The sequence below is a fragment of the Odontomachus brunneus genome, unplaced genomic scaffold, assembly GCF_010583005.1.
Source record: "Odontomachus brunneus isolate Ranch 3 - 2012 unplaced genomic scaffold, Obru_v1 Obru_scaffold_128, whole genome shotgun sequence".
Lineage (NCBI taxonomy): Eukaryota > Metazoa > Arthropoda > Insecta > Hymenoptera > Formicidae > Odontomachus > Odontomachus brunneus.
In genome coordinates this window covers 410,563-428,016 of record NW_022639578.1, presented here as the reverse complement: position 1 = coordinate 428,016, position 17,454 = coordinate 410,563, and the positions used below count along the sequence as shown (strand labels likewise).

At 33.8% G+C, this 17,454-nt stretch overlaps 1 protein-coding gene across 4 annotated transcripts in view; it reads left to right on the top strand.

Moving 5' to 3' along the window:
* The window catches only part of LOC116849900 (piezo-type mechanosensitive ion channel component), a 32,330-nt gene that overhangs the window by 8,103 nt on the left and 6,773 nt on the right, over nt 1-17,454 (top strand). Inside the window, exons 3-25 of one of the 4 annotated variants that reach the window (XM_032827537.1) lie at nt 421-636; nt 1,079-1,308; nt 2,233-2,664; nt 3,620-3,751; nt 4,929-5,040; nt 5,126-5,235; nt 5,415-5,681; nt 6,089-6,415; nt 6,480-6,625; nt 6,714-6,860; nt 6,932-7,062; nt 7,571-7,713; nt 7,787-7,963; nt 8,108-8,621; nt 8,700-8,795; nt 8,878-9,320; nt 9,443-9,845; nt 11,447-11,509; nt 11,911-12,056; nt 12,608-12,784; nt 14,338-14,652; nt 14,748-14,818; nt 15,595-15,672. In XM_032827537.1, coding sequence (XP_032683428.1) covers nt 421-636; nt 1,079-1,308; nt 2,233-2,664; nt 3,620-3,751; nt 4,929-5,040; nt 5,126-5,235; nt 5,415-5,681; nt 6,089-6,415; nt 6,480-6,625; nt 6,714-6,860; nt 6,932-7,062; nt 7,571-7,713; nt 7,787-7,963; nt 8,108-8,621; nt 8,700-8,795; nt 8,878-9,320; nt 9,443-9,845; nt 11,447-11,509; nt 11,911-12,056; nt 12,608-12,784; nt 14,338-14,652; nt 14,748-14,818; nt 15,595-15,672 — 4,876 coding nt within the window. Of the gene's footprint in view, nt 1-420; nt 637-1,078; nt 1,309-2,232; nt 2,665-3,619; nt 3,752-4,473; nt 4,528-4,928; nt 5,041-5,125; nt 5,236-5,414; nt 5,682-6,088; nt 6,416-6,479; nt 6,626-6,713; nt 6,861-6,931; nt 7,063-7,570; nt 7,714-7,786; nt 7,964-8,107; nt 8,622-8,699; nt 8,796-8,877; nt 9,321-9,442; nt 9,846-11,446; nt 11,510-11,910; nt 12,057-12,607; nt 12,785-14,337; nt 14,653-14,747; nt 14,819-15,594; nt 15,673-17,454 lie in introns of all 4 variants that reach the window. The other 3 variants (XM_032827538.1, XM_032827539.1, XM_032827540.1) reach the window with 3 other exon arrangements.

Genomic DNA, 17,454 nt, shown 5'->3' with positions numbered 1-17,454 from the left:
TGGAGTAAGTCGCTCAACAATCGAAAGATAGATAAATGAGATAGCACTAGTTCTGTCGAAAGATCTGAGTATTTTTATTGCGATTTATAAAGAACTTACTTGATTTTATTGGTATAACAATCACTATATTACATAAATATACGTAACAAGTTATGCAGCATTTATATTGGATTATGCAATAAGTTCGGACGTTGCAGATGAAGTGAAATGAAAGATTGTATTTTCATGTCGATATAATTTTATGAAATTATGTATGCGCCATTTTAATCTACGATCTTCTGCCATCCTTCGCACATATTGTTTCACAAAATTAACACAAACGACGAAAAAACATAATCGCTTTACTTTACCTAAAAATTCCAGAATTATTAAACAAACTATACAATTATGGAAAACATAACGCGAATTTCGAACTCACAGGTACAATATGGCGACCAGTGGGATTGTCGACAATTTATCTGGGATTGATGCTGTATTCTCCGATGATACCGATACCAATGCGTGGAGCTATGCCGCAACACACCAGGACATATATGAAAATTTGCATTTGCTTAGCCTTCCTTATAGCCATAGCTCAGATCACCTTCCACATCGTACTCCTATCATTACAGCCCTACGGATACTTTCTTCAAAATTGTAAGCAAACCTCTAACAAAAACATTATATTAAATATTATCATTAAATATTATCATTATTATTTTATTATCATTAAAAGTCTCCAGAAGAGTTAATCTTATATAATTCTTTTAAACATTATATGTGTGTATATATATATTATATGTCATATATTATGTATCATTATTTATGTGTGTGTGTGTGTGTGTATGTATGTGTATGTATATATATATATATATATATATATATATATACATACATACATACATACAATGATGTTTAAAAGAATATATATATATATATATGTATATATTTATTTATTTATAATATTTATATACATTGTGTAATATTCTGGAGAATTAGATATGTTATCGGATTAAAAATCATATAGCATGTAAAATTTAAATATGGAAGCTATATATAAAGAGAACCATCTTTAATCATTATATTAATGTATTTTCAGGCGAATTTATAGAGAAAATGTTCCGACATATAGGTTTTGTCAGATTAGATAGCGCATCCGTCTGGGAAGTTTTTTATTGGCTAACGCCGGAATTCATAGTTTTACCAACTGTGATCGCGATGTATCTTATATGTAATGCCCTTATGGTGAGACAAGATAGCGACGATATTATATCTCTTCGTCAAGAAACTTATTCTGAGCAAAAGAAGACGGAGGACAAAACCACTATGGTAATTACATTTTTGTACAAGTACTTCTCACCTAAAGGATAGTATAAAGATACAATAAGAGAATACATGGAGAAAACTTTATAATAAATATTACTATAGAATTTTGATAAACATTCTGTAGTACTCGATCCTTTCATTTCATATATATTACTCATATTTTAGAAGCTGAAATATGTTATTAAAACATTTGCTATATTTCTAACGAAATTTGCTATATTTCTTAACAAGATAGACCTTACTGACAATTAATTCTTGCACTACTATAAATATACATTGAAAAAGAAGATTGGATAAAACGAACCAAATTTTTAGGTTGAACCAGTTTAGTCGCATATAACAATCCTCTAACAACCAAGTCAAACTGAGTAAAAATTAAGTCTGTTCAACAATCTGACGTAGAAATTTCAACTAAAAAATCTAACCAAGAATATAAGATTAATTGTTAGCTGAAATATAGTTATATGGATGTTATAAATTTTCTTTTAATTAACAAAAATTTCTTATTTGTTACTACATTTGACAACTTATTTGATTACCATTACTTTTCAAATCAATATCATGATTATTCAATTTTGTTAAATACTTTGTTTGATACAAATAAGAAATTGTCAGAACATAAAAATTAAGGCAATTAGTTTACCATATACAAAAACTTGAGTTTGCTCAACTTGATTCTAATTCTTTCGCGATCGATCCTTTTTTATAGTATACTAAAATTGAAAAAAATTTATATGAAAGAAAACTATAATATTCTCTCCGTGTAAAATCGCTATCCTTTAAAAACAATATTTATGCAACGTTTAAATGAGACTGTCGCTGAATAAATGAGACACGTGATAACAAAATTTCACACTTGATAACGCATGCCACGAGGAAAATCGATATCGCGCCAGATAACTTATGCCCACGTACATTCACGTTCAGATAATCAACTTCCTGGGACGCATCGGTACCTACGTCGTTCTAGCGTCATTGTGCTGCACCGCGGCCTTGAAGCCATCGATAGAGGCAGCTTTCTACTTCCTGGTGTTTCTAGGCGCAGCTACATGGTGGGCTTGCAACAGGGAACTGCGAAAAAATTTCGCGATAATTTGCAGGATTATCATGGTTGTTGTGAGCCTTCACATCATTGCGTTGCTTGCCTACCAGAACCAATGGCCACAAGAGTTTATCCCTATCGACAGTCCGTGGTCACGTTACCTGGCGTTAACTGCAGTTTATCACACCAATTGCAGTCATCCACGATACATAGAATATACGAGTGATGCCGATTGGTTGATCTACGGTTACGCTTTGAGACTGTTTTGGCTGTACTACGTTCTGTCATTGCAATCCCAGTTTCTCATGAAACAACCGGTAAGTTTACACATTTATCTATCTGATAAGAGTTACGATATTGTAAGAATTGACTATTCCTTCCAATCGGTATAGCTGTTTACTAAGGAGAAATTAGGATAGTGTATATAAGAACATTGCTTAGATAATAATACGGATTGTAATGTTCTTGATATATTATGCTTCTTCGTTACCTAGAATTCTTAGAATTGAAGCAGTACCTTCAATTTTCACGTTACGTTGGAATTGTTCAGATTGCTGTATTATTAACGCGATTGCTCTGTTCTCATATTAGAGAAATATTCGGATACGAATCATTTCGATGAAAGGAGCCACTGTATTACTCTAGAGTGAGGTGAGGATTTGGCACTGAGAATTTGGCTGACTAGTGACATTTAATTATTATAGCAAAATAGGAAAATAAGACTAAATATTTACATAAACCTTGTAGTAGGCGCGATTATCGTATTAAACCTTATTAGAACTAGTGTATTGAATTGTACTTCCACTAAAGCTTCTCCTGGAACCTGGGCATATTTTACAATTTAGAAGCCTTCGCTATCTCAGCGCTATACGTTATTTGCCTGTTTACATGTACCGTAATTAACTCACTTATAAATAAGAAGTTATTAACATTAACACTGCAAGTGTAATAACTGAACGCCTAACAAGACTTTCGCACTAACTCAAATGTAAAAGTGCTCCCTTGTATTCAGACGTGTTAAATGGATTGTAAAAATTGGATCGCCAAATACTGAACCGTTTATCTTTCTTTTCAAGATTATAGAGATAATATCTATACAATGATAATTTATTTTACAATTAGTTTACGAACGGATACAAAAAATGAACAAAGTAGATGAAAGAAGTTATTTCGTTATTTCGAAATTTTTCTAATAATGTAATTTTCTCGGCGGTTTTGTCGATACCAATTGTGGAGAACTTTGTTGAAAAATATGTTGCTTTTACTAACAAGGCGTTGCAGGCGAAGAGAGCGAAACGATTAAGCGGCAAACTGGAGAACTTGGACACTCCGTTGTCAAGACATGTGTCCATCAGACGCAGGACACCTTCTCAAAGATGGCAATCGGCGCGACGTAAGGCTCGCGTAAGGATCTGCTTCACAAGAGCCGACTCGACATGCAAATAATATTCTCACATGTTTGTGATCACGCAACTTCTCCTCTTGTCAGCTATATTTTATTTCAGATATCTCGCTGATACACACAATACAACACTGGATGCTAATTTCTAATTATTCAATTGCTCGTTTCACTAACTTCTCGACATCTTTTCAAACTCACTCAAATTGTTAGATATTTATATATTCGACACTTTCATTACTTGAAATTATTCGTTTATTTAATTTTATTCGTTACTTATTATTCGTTCTTTTAATTTTACTTTTTTTATTAATTTCTTAATTTTAATTTTAATTTTTAATTACAACATTTCTACTTTTCTAGTATTTTTAATCTCTTAGATATGCTTGAATACTTCCTGATTGTTACAATATTTATCGTGATGTTTCTTTATTAATTATCTATAGTAATTTATTTGCAAGTTTCCTCAAGATTTTGTGGAATATAACATTGCACTTACAAATTCGAGAAGTTATTGACATTAACCACACAGCTTAATTTATCGATAATTTCTGACTAAACGGTTCCCTCGGATATTGTTTGTAAGAAAAAAAACTGTTTGGTCTATTGTAAGATGCTACCCGTATTCTTATTTGCTATCGCCTTACAGATGTGCTGTTGTTGTTTAATGCTGAGCAAACCCTTTTTCCGTTTGGATGCCGCTATGTTTAGTTTGCCATTGTTTTAGAAGCCGCTCTTAAGTCGGTCATCGACAATACCTGTATCCGACGAGCGAGTGCCTGTACGTATACTGATTGAATATGCACGCACAATTAATCATTAACTTATTAACAATATATTCTTCTTGTTACTCTCTTATCAACGCATATAAAGCGGCTCGAGTTTTTATTCGAGCAAATGACTGGATATCCGACAGGCATTTGCACGAATTGATCTCGGATAAGCTTCACGTACGCAATCATTCTTAATGAGACTTTAGCAAACTTTAATAAACTCTGGTGAAGGTAAATGCACGCTATTTCGTATATTTTGCATGAGTTTGTCATTATTGGCAAAGCAAAATTTTTAAGGAAATGTAAATTTAGTATAAATTATATTAGTAATAAAGTTTACGGAACAAAATAGTATTATAATTACTATTAAGGTATACTCAAAAAATACAGCGTTGTATTTTTTGTACAGCTCTTGCGATTTGGGTCAGGAAGGGCGGGGCTTCTCCAAGACTCTACTGGGAGCGTCATCGTTCAGGATGGTCACCAGGAAGACAGCGCGCAAATGCAGAGCCTCAGTGAAGGTAATGGCGCAAATATAAAGATGTACGATAACTTTTATACATAAATGAGTGAATATAATGATTGATCAATGATATTACTAATTAGGAGCTCCTAATGAGACACCAGGTATTGTCGAGCAAATAATCATGGCGGTGTACTCTATCTTCCAATTAATAGTAAACTCATCGTATCTTGCTACAAATATAATTATGATGGTAAGTATCACAAGATAAGGATACTACAAGCAATAAATTGTGTGTGTGTGTGAAAGGAAATGATAAAATCATCATAAATAATTCGTTATCTCAGCTTTTACTTTTCTTATTTTGTATTTTTGTATAATCTCTCTTTTCATAATCTTTATTTATATTAATAATTTTTCGTAATTTTCTAGACATGGAGTATAATGTATCATAGTTGGGCAACATTCGTCCTGCTGCTCTGGGCATTGATTTTATGGATGGTTCCCAATAAACGTGCTTCCATGATGAAGTGTTCACCCTTCATCGTATTTTATGCCACTCTCTTACTTCTCGGACAATATGTTTATAGTATGGACTTGAATGATCAAGAGTTGCCACAAGAAGTAAACGGCGTCAATATTTCCGAGATCGGTTTTATCAAAGCCGATAAACTCAGCCGCTGGCATTTAATAGTTAAGGTGCCTTGACATCTTGTGTACTTTCTTTATTTAAATAGCGAGATTTATTTCTATACACAAGCAAAAAATCATTGATAAGACATTATTTTAAGAATACTCAATCGTGTATAACGTTTTTTAATATGTGATTTTGAACATTGTATATATCAACATTATTATATGAGTAACTTCGATACTTCAAAATTTTTAAAACATTTTTGCAATATTCAAAAAGATTACATTGTGCATTAATATCTTTGAAATAATTTTAAAATATCACGCAAAAACGTTCAAGAAATACACATGAAATCAATATTTTAAGATACTGATCTAATATTCTTTGTTATATCTTAATATTCTTTATTGAGTAAATAGCACTCTTCCATTGAGAGCATTGCTTCATTTTCAATTTTTTCTCACATTTACAGTGTCTGTTTATATCGATGTTTTGGATTACTATGAGACAATATATGGCAGAACGGAAGCAACAGCAACGATCTTCTGCATTAAGGGACATGGTAGCCCCGCTACACGTGTCTGTCTCAACTGCTACAACTGCTATGAGTCACGAAACGCCCGAGATCAAAAGTGAATTTATGAAAGAATTCGGTATTCAATTACGGAATTCACTAACGAAGTTCTGGATCGCTGTGGTAGCAATCACGTTGTTCATCTGCGGCATTATGGGCGAACGTATGACGGTCTTCAGAATTGTCTATATGTCATTGTTCCTCTTCTTTGTCATTACATTCCAGGTAACGTATACAAATGTTGATTTCCAAAGTTTATTAACGTATTAATGGCCAAGTCGCGTTTCAGGTTTCATGGGTAGTATGGAGAAGGATGATGTACGCATTCTGGTTAACTTTAATTGGATATTCCATCATAATGCTGATCCTTGTGTACACCTACCAATTTGAAAATTTCCCGACATATTGGGATTATCTTGGAATAGATCAGGACCTGTGAGTAATGATCGCTCAATCATACGGTTCCGTTTGTTAATTATACGGATTTTCCGCGGTGAGTATACCCACCTTACTGCCGTTTCAGACAAATGGATATTGGATTGGAGACTTACGAAACCAAAGATTTATTCGTTCGTTTGCTGACGCCGACATTCTTCGTTATCATCACCGTAATTCAAATTCATTATTTCCACAATGGCTTCCTTCAAGTCACCAATATCGACAGAGTAGAGTAAGTATGAAAACAATTGTATTGAAATGTGTGATAATAACGGTGTTGAAAAGTATCTCAATCAATTTTAGGCCTGGAAATGCATATAGACGCTCTAGCTTGGGTCATTCACCTAGTTACAACATTGCTGCATCTTCGCCGGCTGATGTCACGCTCATAGAAGACGAAGGATATACGATATATACGTTGAAGCAATTAAAGCGTATGATTTTTACTTATTTAATTATGCAAATTGACCTAGAGAGACATATTTCGCCATATTGTTTAGTGACTAGTATAAGTACGCAAAAATGCGTTCTCATACAATAAGAATTTTTTCAGTATATAATAAAAGCCATCTTATGCTACAAAAATTGCGGCAATATTGCAGCTATTTTCCGATGCTATGCTATAATTGTTACTTATTTTGCCAGGAAGAACATTAATAAAATTAAGAAAATGAATACGTATTAATACAATTAATACGGAATTATTGAAGTAAATCTTTCGATTAAAATTATGATGTAATAACAAGATATTTTTTGAAAACTTCAAATTCCCCTTAGAACTTAAATATATTTTAAATACGTTGTACTGTTACAAGCATCACAAATGATATATTAAATGTTTATATACTATATTTGCTTCTCTGTTTATCTGGGGGGACAATTATCGTTTTAATATTATTGTTATCAGATATTGTTATCAGATACCTTCAATATTGTTTACAGATATGTCAAAATTAGAAAGAATTGCGTTGTGGCGGAGAATAAAACAACATATTATAAATTTTTATAATTACACTTGGCTCTTCTTCGAAATTCATGTGCAGAAAATTATTTTTATTTCATTCGTTCTTCTGTGTATCTACGATGTAAGTAAAATTATCATAATTTGTTTTATACAATTTCGAGAGATTCAAGATAAACTATATAAATTTGTTTTAGGTCTGCGCGATAAATTTCTTTTTCATCGCTGCCATAGTCATAATAATAAATTTCAACAGAAATATTCAAACAACAGCAATTAATGTGATGGCTGCAATTATATCACTTCTTATGGTCACTAAAATGTTGTACCAAATTAAGTACATTAATCACGAAAATTGGAATGTTAATTGCACGGTAAGATATATATATATATACACACACACATGTGTATGTATGTATAAAATGTATAGAATAGAAAGCAACGCCGTTATTTAAATATCACTTTGTGGCATAAGAATTTCTTTTATTGTACCAATGTATTATTCAAAATAATTTCAGACTGCCATGGACGAAGAACATCAACAATATTCAAACATCACTGTCTACAATATAGCCGAGTGGTTTGGAATGAAAAAAGCTGAGACGGCTGAACTTCCAAAATTATTGGCAGGTTATATCGGCATCGTCACCGTGACAACCTGCAGGAAAATAATTAGGGTCCGTCAATTATTTTATCGCCTTCATAAAGAAGAGCCGTTGGACACTCCTCAAGTGATGTTTCCAGCTATCACCAGAATAGATGCCGACAAAGGAATATCAGAGTGCTTGAAGTTCCTCTTCAACTATGGTTTCTATAAATTCGGCCTTGAAATATGCCTCATTGGCATCGTCGCATTGATTGGCACCAGGCTGGACTTTTATTCAGTTTTATACTGTATATGGCTGTTATTGTTCTTCTCGTTAAAAAGAAAAACTGTGGCGCGACTCTGGCCATGCTTTAAATATTCCACTATAATTCTTCTACCTGTTCAGTACGCTATTGTTGTGGCTCCACCATCATGGCTTTGTATAGGTAAAGTGACGCCTCAATATAAATACTCTCATGTTGGGAGAAATAAATAATAAGTGGGTTTCTTCGATCTTGTTTCAGAATATCCATGGGGCACAACCGAAGTAATGAGGAGATTGCAAGAATGGATGTTCCTTCCTGACCCAGATTATCCACCGAATCCCAAAAAATTGATTTGTAAGTTCCACGCCTTATGTCTAACAAAAAAAGACTTCATCTAATATTTTTTAGTACATCTTTCTCTTCATTTTGCATTCAGGTGACTTTATTTTATTAATGATGATCGTGCGACAAAGTCTGATCTTCAATATCGAACAGCAGAATTTGCAATCTAACACAGATTTCGCAGCTGGCCACAATTATTCTGTTTTTAAAGATATGGAGAAACCGAATTTTGTGAATCCTGTGAAAGATTATGTATCGCAAATTCACTCTTGGTTGGACGTAATCAAACGTGGTGGCATGATGAGTCTCATGTGGTTGACATTATCGATCATGTTTTTAGCCGGAACAGAAAGAACGAATATTTTCTCACTTGGCTACCTCATAGGAGCATTCTTATTCCTTTGGCAAGGAAGTGATTTTTATTTGAGACCAATCGGAACTATTTTGAAATGGTGGAACATACTAATTGGATACACCGTCATTGTAATTTTCGCAAAAGCTTTACTTCAAGGTGTAGGTTGTGTCCTCATCAAAGATGTAAGCTTCTTTTAATAATTAACTTATCCTTATTAGTAAAATAATGAAATATAAATTATAATATATAACATTATATAATTTTGAAATATATAACAATTGCTGAATTGTTTCTGTAATACTAGCTCGAACATTCAGTATGTTCGCTAATACAATTGCTGGGCATCGCGTGTCTAAAGAAATTCAAGAGTTCCTCGAGTGGCATACTGGATCCCATGGAGTGTGATGTCCCCCGTGAAAATATCGGCATGGTCTGGGATGGGCTATGCTTTGGTTTCCTTTTGATACAGAAACGTCTCTTCAAAAGTTATTATTTCTTCCACATAGTAGACGAGACGAAAGCCATGAAGATTCTAGCATCCCGCGGTGCCGAGCTACACGAAGAACTACATCAGAAGCGCATAGAAGTTCAAGAGAGCGTAGAGAAAGCTGTCTTAGAAAAACTCAAGTTCAAGATGGATAAGATCAAGGCCAATCAGCAAAAGATACAGGGACCATCCTACAGAGAACCCCAGACTCACAAAGTCGGTAAGACATTTATCTTAAAGATATGCATTCCATGTCTCATATAATAATACTGAACAAACTATATTTTATCAAAGACACCTTGAAAAAGATTTAAATTTTTTCCTCCAATAAATGATTACAAGGTTTAACCTAGGTCATGAAGCACTTTGAATTAGCCACCGACTGGATATCATTTTCCCTTGAAAAGGAAGTCCAAAGTTCAACTTCTTTCCTAGTAATTAGTAATCTATGGATCTTATAGTCTAATACAACGTCCTCGTCTCCATACCACCATGTCTCAACATAACAACTCGCAATTCTCAACATCCCTGTCACTCCACTGTCACCACGTGGGATATCTCTGCAATCATTCAACACACAATCATTCTTCTCACGTAACACCCAATATATCTCACGACACACGTAACACCCAATATATCTATATCTTTAATGCGTCGAGAAGAAGGACAGGCGCCGCTGGCAAGGACCTCCAGTGTGAGCTCATGCGTTTCCTCTGGCCACACACCGCCGCAAGGATATCAGACACCTTTGGACGAGGACGACGACGAGCCGCCTCCGTTGACGCCACGGGCGGCATCCTTGTTACAAGCACCCACGCCGAATTCCGCCGTCATGACGGTCAGTCTCGAGGGCTACCTCGAGCCCACTCGTATCTCGTTCGGCTCGCCGCCCAGTAGCGAACTAAATCCCCGGGGACCGTCGCCAGACGAGACGTTCCCGGTGTTCTCGCCACCGCCGTACGATCGGGGCCCAACCGATCGATCCTTGGCATCCTCCACGAGACATCGGCGTCAGTCCAGCTTCATTGGGCCGCCGTGGATGAACGGGCTGCACACTCCGCGCCAATCCATCATCTCGACGAACTCTCGCTCCCCGTATTCGCATCACACGTGTAATCACTCATCACCAACATGATCCTCGTCGTCCGTACGCTACGGTGTCCTGTACATACGCTTCCTCACGCCTATGTATCTGAATCCTTCACGATATATCACTTTACATCGTTGTCCAATATTTGTCTCGTCTTCTTAGAAGCGATGGTGTCGTTGGCTGTTTTTTCTTGGATCGTGGAATATACTGTATGATACCTATGACCAAAGTTATGATGCGGGAGATATCTCTGTACATAAGCATTTGTATTAGTAGAGTGATTTGTTCGTGCATACTTGTAGGACGATCGATAGAAACGACGCAAAACGCTTTTGTTCCGTATATTTATATTGTCAGAATCTCTATTCTTTTATTTCTATTTCGCAATCATTCGCTTCTGCTCGTGATCATTCCATTATTCTTCATATATTTTTTCTTATTGTTATTATTCACACATTGCAAATATTATCATCTCATGTTTCCTGAATCTTAATATCTTCATAGATTAAATTCATGATGTAGCCAAAATCCCCAAAACATAAATGACATTTTCTTATAAATTCATTGATAGATTATTATCTCTCTCAATAATCCAGACAATGGTAAAATCGAACAATCCAGTCGCGAGCTATGTAATATAAGTGCAACGTGTAATATATCATATGCTCTATATCGATATTGCCATTTGTTTAGCTTGTGTCTTTATTTTATTTTTTATGTCTTTTTATTAGATGAACTCTATCCAAGAACACGGCCATTGTACAGAATTCGTTCGCCGAAGACGAATAAAGAGGGTAAATGTATATTTTTTACAGCTGCCTGGACATTACCCCAACAATCAATTTTCCTATGCTAATCCCAAATCTAAAAATTAGTTTAATTTGTATATAAAATATATACGATGTAATATAAAATTTTAGTTGTATACATACACATAGCTCCACAAAATAGATGTTATATCGATAAATTACATAGTTACTTATTGATCGATATGTATACATGTATATATTTGTGCATTTATAATAGTGGGGTCATATTCATGATTGTCTCTCTCAAAATTTCATAAAATAATCGAGAACTGCTCAAACCCTTTGCACTATTTTCTAACTATCATCACCGTGCATGGCTTTCTCTTATGTAGCATATAAAAGTTACGACATATTAAAAACTATATAAATAATTCTTTCACAACTAGCCATCAGATCAGGTGACTACTACATGTTTGACGATCTGGACGACGATGATGTCACCGATTTACTTCCCGAAAGCGAGAGTGAGAGGAAAGAGAAGAAACTTCCCCATGAGAAGGACCAATTGAGAAGGAGAATGACTGTCTCCGAGGTATGTAAAATCAAGAAACAAATGTCTTTCTTGAATCACTTATTATTGTGATTTTTCAAGGATATGAAATTTGAGTGTGACTATGTTATGAGATTTCTTGAATGAAAAGATTTCTTTTGTTAAGTTTTACTAATCCTCCCAATCAAGATACGGTTTACCGAGGCTGCCAAATAAGAAAAATCCAACTTTAATGATTCATGTATTCACCCGTGTACGTGCATCTTTTTTTACATTTATTATATTTATGCAGAAAGGGAGATTCTACTTAACAACAGGTCTACTAAAGGATATTTTGAAAGTTTCTCGAAAAGATACCTCGAGTAGACCACTATGAGCTCGACCGATTGATCTCTTCGTGTGATGATTGCAACCAAAATTTTTTTCATGCGTGCTGTTGAGACTGTCATGTCTTTTTTCGCTATCAAACCCTTCTTTTCTTCTCCTCTCCCTCTTTCTCTATGAGAAGAAGACGTACCTCTTCTGGTCAACGACGCACGAAATCGATCTACGGACGATGATTTGAGAAAACTGACGCGTAAGTCTCCTTGCAGTTGATGAGCACGCTGATTAAAACAGACATTGAGATTGCGACGCACGTCGCCATGTATGGAGGGACCGAAAAAGATGCCCTGAAACTTCGACGTAGGAGCGTACCTTTGACACGGAAGAAATCGTCCATGTCTTATCTGAGCGCGCGCTCCGAGACCGACACTGCCATGGCAACCGATGTGAGACATTCCTTTCCCTTTAAAAGGCTGCATGACATCGCTGCAGGCACTAATCAGCCTATACTCGTCACCTTTTACCCTTGTCTTTAACGTTGTCTCAGAAGAGCTATCCAGCAAACAGACGCCAAATATCTCTGTCGATATATAATATGCGGTTGACCCTTCTAATAAGGGAGATTCAATTTTAGGTCCTACAACGTTTTATTTATTTAGCGACAATTGAATTAGAAAATTCTCAATTCTTGATTGTAATTTTGCACTTATTTCGGCAAATGCTTTTTTGTTTTTCCTTTCGTTAGCTCCCTGTTAGGGATAAATCAACTGCAGATTACCTCATGTCAATATTATTATTCAGTTGTTCACTGTTGCTTTCTATGGAATGTCTTGTATGACTTTTATGTTATATTATTCTCCTTGTCGCACATATGTATTAATGTTTTCTCGATTCAGAAATATTGTTTATTGTTCGTCTTAACGATAAAGCTATCCATTTTATTTCCTATTTGCGTCTGAAATTTATAAAATGAAAACGTAAAATTATTGTATTTCTATTATTTCTTTCAATAACTCTATCTTTTTTCTCTGATCTTTTCAATATTATATTTTTTAAATATATAATATATATTTCTTAACATATAATATTTCCGATGTTTTTTACTTATATTTCATATATCTTTGTTAAATATAATGTAATATAACACATAACACGTAGTACAAAGCAACTATAACTGCAGCTCGTATTTCGACAGTAATAACATCTGGACTTTCTCATATTTATTACTACGCTTTTTTTCAATGATATTTTTTTCTTCTCTCTTTAACTTTCAGCTTCGTAGAAGCAGTGGTTGGAAGCAATTTTCTCTCGTCTTTATCACCTTTATATTGTTTAACGCCTCGTACTTAATTTCTATATTGTAGTCGCACAATTATGGTGAAGAACTCGTCGTATTGGTCTATGCAAATTTCGTACAAAGTACGAAATGTTTTTCGAAGTTCAGCTTACTTTTCTTCACATTTTTTTTATATCAATTGTAGTTCTTGTAATTACACGCTTATTGTATATAACAAAAAAAGTATATGTACTTAATTTCTAAGTACATACACATATATGTATACATATATATACATATATATAACGAATACTAAATAATTAATTGTAAACATTTAAATCTTGATTATGATTAAATACTGTCGACATAGATAATGCAAATAATTATTTCAAATGAAAATTATAAGATATTTTAAACAAATAATAAAATATTTTAAAACTGTATCAAGTAAAAAATTGCTTGAATTTAATAATACTTTAAAGATCTTAAAAGAATGTATAATTCTAAATTTGTACATAAATATAATGATTAATTGAATATTGCGCGATGCACTTTATATGCATCTTCGCATTTTTCTCGACAGATTTGATTATTTTCAAGCTCAGTAATAACAAGTAATAATTGAAACATTATGTCACACACACATATATATATATATATATATATATATATATATATATGTTTTTCTTACAATATATATAACTTAACTATAAAATTAATCAGGGCCCAGATCGGACAAGTCTCACCTCAGTGGAAATGGAAACGGAAGAAAAAGATATGTCAGGAGCAGACTCGGCTAAAACACCCGAACCTTCGGATATTGAAGAAGAAGAAAAAGAAGAGAAAGAAAAATCCCAAGACAAGAAAAGTGACGAAGAAAAAGGAGACCAGAAAAAAGTTTCAATCTTTACGTACCTCAAGTTTCTTTTGGCAGTGATCAACAGCACCCTAATTTCGATGACAAAGTATCTAAATCGATTTTCCCACGATTATAGATACATTCGCAAAGTTTTAATGAAAGAGAAGACAAATTTAAAGGTATAAATCATAATTTAGATAAATTTAGAAAAATACACGTATATACAATTAAAATCACGTAACAAGACTTTAATATTGATAATTACTGTGTTTAGGCAAAACCCGATTTTAGAATGGGATTACGATTAGGAATTAATCAAATGTGGCAGCCTTTGATGCAAGAACGGTAAGTTAATTCCCACAAATCATTATATATTATAAGATTAGAATGCATTATTTATTTATGAAGATTGAAGAACTCTGCATATTAGTTATTATTATAACAATTCTACAAAAAATTTTTATCTCTAGGAAATTTTATATTATGTTATTTAATCATAAAAAAACCGCTTTAACATGGATATTAATTAGTCTCACGCTGTTTCACTAGCTTCTCAAACGTTAGCTTGTAAATATGTAGTTGTATAAATTATCTATAATTATGTTACCGCTTTCTGCATAAATATTTGTGCAAACAGATATATTAAAATCAACTTTAATAAGACGCCGACTTCTTGTGAATATATTGCATAACGTAACATTTTTTATCTCAATTATATTCTTTTTCATCTTCTTAATTTTTATCTTCTTTACTGCACATAATATATTTATTATTAGAATTGAACTCCTAAAAATATTTCCTACTTATAAATGACTTGTCAAAGCTCTGTAATTATATAATAACAAATTTATCGTAAAATAGATAAGTTATGCGGTAAAGAGTTAATTCTGTGTTATTTCATGTTGCAAAGTATATTTCAAAATTAGTTGGCGTCAGAAAACACATATAGCTCGTGCTCCCCTTCTATATTCTCTCCATTAGATTATAAATTAGTAAAAAGTCTAGTACCGGTATTTAGAGAATATGTAAGTATAAGAAGCAGTGTATGCAGATTTAGTAATTTTAAAATGAAAAGAAAGAAAGTACGTAGGTGCTAGTAGTAAATGTGCTCGCTGTAACAGATCGACTGAAAATAACGGGGCGGAGGAAACGTACGATCCTGGCGAAGGTCCAAGCCAGCCACATCCACAAGAAAAAAGGTAAGAGCTTCCATTTCACTTTTGAAGAAAGCTCTAATATAGTTTACCATGCACTACTAGATATAAATGTTTTTTCTGTTGCAACAAATTAATGTTAATTCCAATGAAAAGTTCTCACGTTCTACACTCACATTCTACACTCACGTTCTATCTCTATAATTTCATTCCTACCTTATTAAATTATTTTTTTAGGCATATATATATATATATATATATATATATATATATATATATATATATATATATATATATATACACAAACTGCGTCACAACATGTACTAATTCATGCATAGATAGAACTCATTAAATTCACAAAAAAGCTTTTCATCATTTTGCAATCAATCACGTTAAATATTGAAATATTACGATACGACAGGATGAATTATGTAGAACAATTTGAAAAAACATATCTTTTCAGACTGCTCTATAGAACTTATTCTACCGTGCACGTGTGCTAAGATTCGCTAATTTTCTTTAATTAATATTTATCTCAACTATGAATATATTTCAATTATTGTCGTAGTCGATTACAAAATGGTAAAAAACTTTATGTTCGATTTGATGAACTCTATCTGTGCACACAAGCATATGTATTGTATCAGACATTTTGTATTATAAGAAAAGGAATATGTGTGCGTGTGTGCGTATCTGAATAATTTTATAATTGTTCTTAATAATTTTTTCAAACTGCTACGTTAGTGATAACTTTCCTTATTTTTAATAAGAAAGGCAATATATGACTCGCATTTCAAAATCGAAAGATTGAGCAAAATTTGAGGAATATTTCAAAATACTGTATTACGTTTAAATATCTCACGCGAACCAGAATGTTAATCTGCGACGAAAAAATCCGAGCCTTGTTGGGAATCACGAGAAATTATGTAGCATGCTATACACGTAATATCAAAAGTATAATAAGGGATTCATGAGTGATAGATCGAAACAACTGCCGTAAGTTCTACCCTTGCAATTTATTAAGACGAATAAATACAGATAATTGCGCGTATCTCTTGAATATATTCTGACTCAACATCTTCTATACATACTGTATTTATTTCTTTCTATTATTTCTACAAAATTTGTTGTTATTATCTTCTCCCTTCCCAGAAAAATACGCATGAGATTGATTAATCGATGTCGATATACTAATATCTCAATTAAAATTCCCCGTGCTCGAATTATACATGTACGAATTAAACATAGAAAGAGCGTGGTGTTGTTTGTGTCAGGAAAGGAAGCTCGCTGGCAGTGCCGCACATCCGAATCCTGGCGCCGAGTTTGGAGCGAGGATTGGACATGTCCTCCTCCAGGTACCGAAAGTGTGTCGTAAAACTCGGAAATCTGAATGCTCGGCTTGTTAACTATTTTGAATACACTACCCAGGCAGAATAGTACATCGAATCGACGTCGATTCGATGCGCTATTTCTACCTGGATATTTGCACGCCCGTTCACGCATGCGGCACTTTAATTACGCGATTTCTTAGCATTCTTAGCATTCAACTGCCTGCCATTCCTATTTTGCGTACTTTGTAACGAGCCCTATGAGCATTTGAAAAAAAAAGAAAAACAATCGCTCCAGACACGACGAGGATCATGCGACGGCCATAAAAATTGGCTTGCGATAAAAAATCTGCGAGTCCCATTGATTACTATGCACAGTGAACGGTAGAAACAAACGATGTCCACTGTGTGTAACGAATACGTTCTTAATACTTCAGTCGAATGTCTTCAGCTCATTTTCAGGTGTAACTTCGTGGCTCCTGAGCTGGGCTTTGAGTGT